This window comes from Camelina sativa, chromosome 11, assembly GCF_030686135.1.
Source record: "Camelina sativa cultivar CO46 ecotype springtype chromosome 11, ASM3068613v1".
Classification (NCBI taxonomy): Eukaryota; Viridiplantae; Streptophyta; class Magnoliopsida; order Brassicales; family Brassicaceae; genus Camelina; species Camelina sativa.
This window is the reverse complement of record NC_141890.1, coordinates 19,568,002-19,576,070: the sequence shown is the minus strand read 5'-3', so window position 1 is coordinate 19,576,070 and position 8,069 is coordinate 19,568,002. Positions and strand designations below refer to the sequence as shown.

The 8,069-nt window shown below is 34.3% G+C and overlaps 2 protein-coding genes across 2 annotated transcripts; both read left to right on the top strand.

Moving 5' to 3' along the window:
• On the top strand, positions 1–4,304 carry LOC104728154 (uncharacterized). Its single transcript, XM_010447182.2, has 9 exons — positions 1–95; positions 1,549–1,660; positions 1,851–1,954; positions 2,057–2,229; positions 2,475–2,629; positions 2,747–2,829; positions 3,159–3,679; positions 3,736–3,831; positions 3,946–4,304. The coding sequence occupies exons 1-9, from the start codon at positions 1–3 to the stop codon at positions 4,302–4,304; spliced, it is 1,698 nt and encodes a 565-aa protein (XP_010445484.2).
• A 403-nt stretch (positions 4,305–4,707) lies between these two features.
• Positions 4,708–5,699, top strand: LOC104728155 (uncharacterized). The gene is made up of 2 exons (XM_010447183.2): positions 4,708–4,885; positions 5,113–5,699. The coding sequence occupies exons 1-2, from the start codon at positions 4,708–4,710 to the stop codon at positions 5,697–5,699; spliced, it is 765 nt and encodes a 254-aa protein (XP_010445485.2).
• Positions 5,700–8,069: the final 2,370 nt, after the last annotated feature.

Below are 8,069 nucleotides of genomic sequence, written 5' to 3'. Positions count from 1 at the left end.
ATGCCAAAAGGCAAAGGGCCTACTATGTTTCACTTGCAAGGAGGAAACTATCATTTGGTTGGTAGTTTAAAGCCGAATGAGGGTGATTATGCTAAGTATTCACAACTATATATAGTTGATACTCGCCCTGGGCGTTCGGCGGAAACGGGTTGTTTGGGTCGGGTTGTTAGGTTTTCTATAAATTCGGTTTTCTAAAATTTTCACCGAATAGAACCGAAATTGAATTCGGTTCAGTTGGTTCGGTACTCGGGTTAATCGGGTCAGTTATAGGATTTTAAATCAATTCCGAAATGAAACCGATTTTTTTTCTAATTCGGTTAATTTAAACCGAATAAATAAAAAAATGAGATAATGGGCTTAATTTAATACAAATTTACAAACTGCTAAAATAATGGACCTAAACAGATAACCAGCCCATTAACAACTAAACCAATCTGAAAACAATTGCAACGCCTAAATGGCAGGTCCATTAAACATTAGGGTTTTCGAGACATGGTGCTGTTGTGGCGGCGAGTTGTGGTTGTGGTGCGATGGTGATCTGAGACAGTGAAGATTGATGGTTATGGGCATCCATTTTTCACTTGCCATCATCGAAACCACATAAAAATTGATTACATAAACCAGTAAAAATAAAATCATCAAACAACAAAGAACAACAATTTAGGTCTTACAAAGATGACGAACACAAACACAACACTAGCACCCTAAACAAAGGAAAATCTAAACAAATAATAGATAATCTCTGATTTCGAAGTTGAAAATCTAACCCTAAAATTCTTCAAATTGAATCCGAAGTTATCAATACATAGAAAGAGCTTACAGAGGAAAGGATCAAATGTAGAATTAAGGAGAAAGAAGAAGAGCTTACCCCATAAGAAATTTGTGGTTATGGATTGAATCTCTGTGAAAAGGCTCTTTTCTTAACCATGATTGAGATTTGAGAGAATGAAAGAGGATGTTGAAGAAGATGAATTAATGTAGGAAAAGAGATGTGTTGATGATTATTGATTACATCGGAGGAGAGGAGAAGATGAATGATTGAAGTTTATGGATCGAGTTCCCAAGCGGCAGCCAAAGAAGAAGAACAAAACAAATTAGGGTTGTGACTAATTATTAGCCTTATATATGGCTGCAATATCTCGGTTTGAAGGAAACCGATCGGTTCCGATTACCGAACCAAAATCCGAAATCTCAAATAAATTTTACCGAGCGGTTACCCTTACTCTCTTCGGTTTACGTCTATAACCGAAAATATTGGGTTGTCCGTTTCGGTTTAATCGGGTTTGGCCGAACGTCCAGGGTGAGTTGATACTGAAAACGAAGTAGATAACAGAGCTACTGTTATCAAGTAATCATTCTACCTACACATTTTTTCCACCAATTTTAGTAACTTAAATATACTCATGTTTGTTACTTCGTGTTTTGCTTATGTATATAGCAAGGGGAAAAATTCAAAGCCAACTGCAGGGAAACAAAAACTGAATAAAGAAGTTATCAAAGCCCTTATGAAACACTCAATTCTGTCAACCCGTATGTCAAAAATTTCAGGTCCGCTAGAGAGAGGTTTGATTCTACTAATGATGAGCCATTTCACATGCTTATTGTCGTTGATCGGAAAGGTGCTGATGGGAGGATATACAGTATGCCTACAACATCAAAGGTAGCTGCTTTAATCCCTAGGGATTTTCAAAAAAAAAATGTCTGACCGTGATATAGTTATTCAAGAAAAGAGTACTGATCACTTACAGAGGATACGCAAAATTCACATCTCCTATTTGTATGTACAATATCCTCTCATTCTATGCTATGGTGAGGACTGTTTCACGCCTGGTATTGAGAAATGTTATCAGAAAGCCAACAAGAAAAAGAAGAAATGTATTAGCATGAGACAGTGGTTTGCATTCAAGATTCAAGAGAGGGAAAACGAGTCTCATACTTTGTTGCATTCTGAGAGGTTGTTCCAGTAGTTTCTTTGTGATGCTTATACAACTATTGAATCTAACATACTATCTTACATCAAGTTTAATCAGTCCAAACTAAAATGTGAGAATTACAGCTCCATTAAAGAGGCAGCCGCAGCTGGAACGACTACTATGGCTGAAGAAGGTAATCAAATTTTAATACCTTCTTCTTACACCGGTGGACCTCGATATATGGTTCAAAGCTACTATGACGCAATTGCAATCTATCAGCATTATGGATTTCCTGACCTATTCATCACCATTACATGTAATCCTAAAAGGCCATAGAAAACAAGATATTGCCAAGCAAGAGGTTTAACTGCTGATGATTGACCGGATATTGTTGCAAGGATTTTCAAAATCAAGTTGGATTCTTTAATGAAAGATTTGACACAAAGGAATATGCTAGGAAAGACAGTTGCGTGTAAGTTTTTTCTTTAATGTACTTGAGATTTTATTGCTGTTTTTTTTGGTTTTTCAGATCCTCATTACACTTTGTTTCTACTATTTCAGTTATATATACTGTCGAATTTCAGAAAAGAGGATTACTACATGCTCACATTATCTTATTCATGGCTCTTCAAAGTAAGCTACCAACGGCTGGCGACATTGATAAGATCATTTCTGCAGAAATTCCAGATAAAGAGAAAGACCCAGTGCTCTATGAAGTAGTTAAAAGTTCAATGATTCATGGTCCATGTGGTTCAGCAAACAGGAATTCCCCGTGTATGGTGGATGGATCATGTTCAAAGAAATACCTAAAAAAGCATCAAGATATTACATAGGTTGGTGGTGATGGTTATCCTGTCTATAGAAGGAGGATGACAGAAGACTACATTGAGAAGGGTGGTATTAAATGTGACAATAGGTATATTGTGTCTTATAATAAGAAGCTCTCTCTTCGTTATCAAGCTCATATCAATGTGGAATGGTGTAATCAGAATGGTTCTATCAATACTTATTTAAGTATATCAGCAAAGGCCCAGATCATGTTACAGTGATTGTTGAGCCTGTAGATCAATCTAAAACTAATGAAAAGTAACTCCTGGTGAAGCACCAGATACGTCTGAGAAAAAGAAGAATGAAATCAAACATTGGTTTGATTGCAGGTAGTTTTAATACACTGAAATATTAACCCGCCTATTTTATTCTTTATGACTATCTAACTTGGCTTCATGGTAATTTGTATCTCTTTAGATATGTATCTGCGTCAAAGGCAATTTGGAGGATTTTCAAGTTTCCACTTCAAAATAGATCTACCGCAGTTCAGAGACTGTCTTTTCATGACGAAGGGAAGCAACCTACTTATTTTGATGGGAAGGCTCATATTTCAGATGCTTTGGAACATATAATTAATCAAGATTCACAGTTCATGTCTTGGTTGACTTTGAATAAGAATAATGATGTTGGAAAGAATGGGAAACGAGCTCGAGAACTTCTATATGCTCAAATCCCAGCATATTTTACTTGGGATGGAAAGAATAAGCAGTTGAAGAAGAGATCAAAAGGTTTTTCTTTGGGTCGTATTAACTATGTTCCTAGAAAAATGGAAGATGAATACTATCTTAGGGTGCTTCTTAACATTGTCAGAGGTCCAATGAGTTTTGATGGTATCAAAACATATAATGGTGTTGTATACAAATCTTACAAAGAAGTATGTTTTGCAAGTGGAATTCTAGACGATGATCAAGTTTTTATTAACGGTCTAATAGAAGCAGGTCAGTATTGTTTTGGGGATTCTAAATTTTTTTTTTTGCTATGTTGCTTCTATCAGATTCTCTTGCTAGACCGGAACATGTATGGTTACAAACATGGCACCTTTTGTCCGAGGATATAGGGACAAAACAGAGAGAACAGTACAAGAATTCAGGTAATAATACATATTCGTTAAATAATCTCCCAATTTAACACAAAACTTGATCAATGTCGAATACTATTCTGTTTCTCTACTAACATGGACAATCTATATTTTTCAATTATGCAGAATTGACTCTGATAGAAGCTCATATTAGAAACTACACTGTTCAAGAAACAGAGATGATTATGTTGTTTAATGGTGGAACTCTCAAAGACATTGCGCATTTCCCTCAACCATCACGCGAAGGTATTGATAATTCCAATCGGTTAATTATTGATGAGATGAGATATAACCGTGACTTTTTGGAAGAAAATCATGCTGAATGGATAAAGATGCTAACGACTGAGCAGAGAAGTATATACGATGAGATCGCTGGTGATGTATTCAATGATTTAGGTGGTGTTTTTATTGTTTATGGCTTTGGAGGAACAGGGAAAACATTTGTGTGGAAAACACTAGCAGCCGCTGCTAGATCAAGAGGATAGATTGTTCTTAATGTCGCCTCCAGTGGCATCGCATCTTTGTTGTTAGAAGGTGGTAGGACTGCTCATTCAAGGTTTGTAATCCCTTTGAATCCTAACAAATTTTCAGTTTGCAAAATCAAGCCTAGATCAGATCTAGCTAACTTGATAAACTAATCATCGTTGTTATCTGGGATAAAGCGCCAATGATGGGCAAGTTCTATTTTGAATCTTTAGACAAAAGCTTTTCTGATATTATCAAGAATAGAGAGAACAAGGTATTTGATGGAAAGGTGGTTGTTTTTGGAGGTGATTTCTGACAAGTTCTTCCAGTAATAAATGGAGCAGGGATGCACAAATTGTGATGTCATCACTTAATGCTTCGTATCTTTGGGATCACTGCAAGGTCCTAAAGTTGACTAAAAACATGCGACTACTATCATGCAAATTAAGTGTGGATGAAGCTAAAGATATCCAAGAATTTTCAGATTGGTTATTGGTTGTTGGTGATGGTAGAATTAATGAGCCTAATGAAGGTGAGGCAATAATCGATATTCCAGAAGAATTGTTGATTACAGAAGCAGAAAATCCAGTAGCAGCAATTTGTAAGGAAATTTATGGAGATCCAACAGAAATGGACAAAAAAATGATGCTAAATTCTTTCAAAAGAGAGCTATTTTAGCACCGACCAATAATGATGTCAACACAATTAACCTGTATATGCTAGAGCATTTGCAAGGTAAGTAAACGTTTAAATTAGACTTTTTTCAAAATTATATGTCCTCTTTAACTTTAATATCTTAAATATATAAGCCTAAGTTAAATGTTTCAGTTTTTCTAGGGGGAGAAATGATCTACCTAAGTGCTGACAGTATAGATCCTACAGATTTAGATTCACTGAACAATCCGATAATCACTCCAGATTTCTTAAACAGTAAAAAGCTGTCAGGTTTGCCACACCATGCTTTACGTTTGAAAATTGGTGCGTCGGCTATGTTGCTTAGGAACATTGATCCCAAAGGTGGGCTGTGTAATGGAACTAGGCTCCAGATTACTCAACTTGCTAATCACATTGTCGAAGCTAGAGTAATAACAGGAGATAGAAGTGGTGACATAATTTTAATCCCTAACATAAATCTAACACCTTCAGATACTAAACTGCCATTCAAGATGCATAGAAGACAGTTTCCACTCTCTGTTGCATTTGCTATGACTATCAATAAGAGTCAGGGACAGTCTCTAGAGAAAGTAGGACTTTACTTGCCTAAACCTATGTTCTCTCATTGCCAACTTTATATTGCATTGTCTAGGGTTACATCCAAAAAATGTTTGAGAATACTAATACTAAACAAAGAGGGAAAGATTCAGAAGCAAACAACTAATGTTGTTTTCAAGGAGGTTTTCCAAAACATACACTGAGTCAGCAACCTCTCCGAAGGTAAAGTTGACCCACCTTATATTACTAGCTACTTCATTTCTTGGTTGGAAACACAAAGTACAATAGCTTTCATGTAATTAGTATGTTTTATTAAAATGCAGGTGCCTCATTCTTAATAAGACCACTGATTCGAGACCGATAAATCAAGCATATCAGAATTGATAGTTACAACTGATATGAATTTATATTTTACTTATTGTAATCTTATGATTTTTTCTCTAAACACGTATTTAACCCGCAATTTACTACAATTATCGTGACTGTCTAAACACAACTTATTTTATTTGGTTTGAGAGCGAAGTGATTTAACTGTTTGCAAATCACTTAAATTTGTAAAACTCAATGCAGTGAACACACTCAAATTTTTAAAACTAATTTCAGTGAATGCAGATATAGATACTAACCTCAATCAAATTACCTGAAAGACGCTTAGTGCTAGTAGCAGTACTTTGTTACATGTATGAACTTCAACCTGAAGAAACAAAACACAATTAGCTATATATATAACAGTATCAGTTAGGCTTGATTATTAGAACTTAAACAGCTTCCTCTATTACTTACCATCTTACCTTTTCAAATTGATGTATCTATATATATAGTATTAGACACTTTTATTAGTTATTGCTTATAATTTCAACTAACCTGCAAAGTAAACCATTGTTCATTAACATTATGAGTACAACTGCATGTAGTGAAAGATATCTATAAAGGTGAATTGTACTTAGCTTTCTCAAGGGTGTGTTTTTCATGCATACAGAACATAAAGATTGAATATTGGCTGTACGTCATATTAGCTCAATCGTCAAGCGACGCCCATATATGATAAGCAATCGCTAACTCAAGTGTAAGATGCAATCCTCACCGAAATTGGTTGCAAATCTGAAGATTTACAATCTTATTAACAATAAATATATTACCTTCTGTCAGTTGCAATATGATTTGACATGGGAAACCCAACATCAAAATCGAAAACAATTATTTTTTTTTACAAAACAAAGAACAGATTAATTTACCTGGAACACATCATATTAGCTCAAATCCTCGATGGCTGTCCATATCTGATAAGATAAAATCAATCGCTGATTTTATTATAAGCCGCAAATCTCCCCGAATATGTTTCCAAATTCGATGATCTACAAGTGATCAAAAACCCTTATATTACCATATGTGATTTGAAACATGATATGACATGGGAAACCCACATCAAAATCTGAAATAATTATTAAAAAACAAAAACAGAAAGAACATATTAATTTACGTGGAACCATTCGATAATTTGCATACTTTTGGCATTCTAGAGATGAAAACAATATGGAATTTTGGAGATGGAAGCTTTTCTCTAAATGTATAATCTAAATTAATCTATTATTTCTATTTAAAACATGGAAGAATCGTAACAATGGATTTTTGATTTCTCAGATTTACAAAACCAGGTAGTCGAAGATGATAAGAAAAAAAAATTGGCGTATTTTTGTTCGTGGAGACAATCAGATTTAGTTGGTGGAGACAAAAAAACAATAATGTTTTTTAATAAGCATACAAAAAGACAAGAAGCAATATATTTGCCCGAAGGCCCCAACTAACGCAAATTATTAATTTTTTCTACCTACTTCAAAGAAGTGTTTTTTAATAACTAATATATTTTTTTACGAAGTATGAAAAAGTCTTTTTCAAAAATTCTATATAAATTTTTATATGAAAGCGGATAGTTACCTTTCAGAAAATTATAATATCTAATATCAGTGGACATGCCCTTTTCTGAAGATAGGAGAAAAAATAAAACTTATTATATTAATTAAAATATTAATTAAATTAAAATGAAAGTTTGAAACTCATGTAATCACTCTCTTTTGTTTAATCCAAGAAAAACAAAATATCTATAAAAAATCTCATTCAATTAGATATAAAGTTCAAAGTAGGTTAAAGTTAAAAAAACTGGTACACCAAAACAAAAGAGTTGGTTGTCGAGCCGTATGAGGTTGGAAACTCTCAAGTACGGTTCTCAGGGAGGGAATTGATCCGCCTATTCCGACCGTGGAGAAGAGGCCATTCAACAAGGAGATTCTGAAATGGCGGAGGTTTGGTTTGCTCAAGCCGCTGAGTTTCAAACTTTCATGAGTTTCAAACTTTCATTTTGATTTAATTAATATACTAATTAATATAATATGTTTTATCTTTTCTCCTACCTTCAGAAAAAAAGGCATGTCCACTGTTAATCTGTTATTAGATGTTAGAATTTTCTGAAAGGTAACTATCCTGCTTTTATATAAAAAATTATATAGACATTTGATGCATACTCATAAGTAACAAATGCTATAAATCAAATATCTAATTAGAAAACACTCCACCAT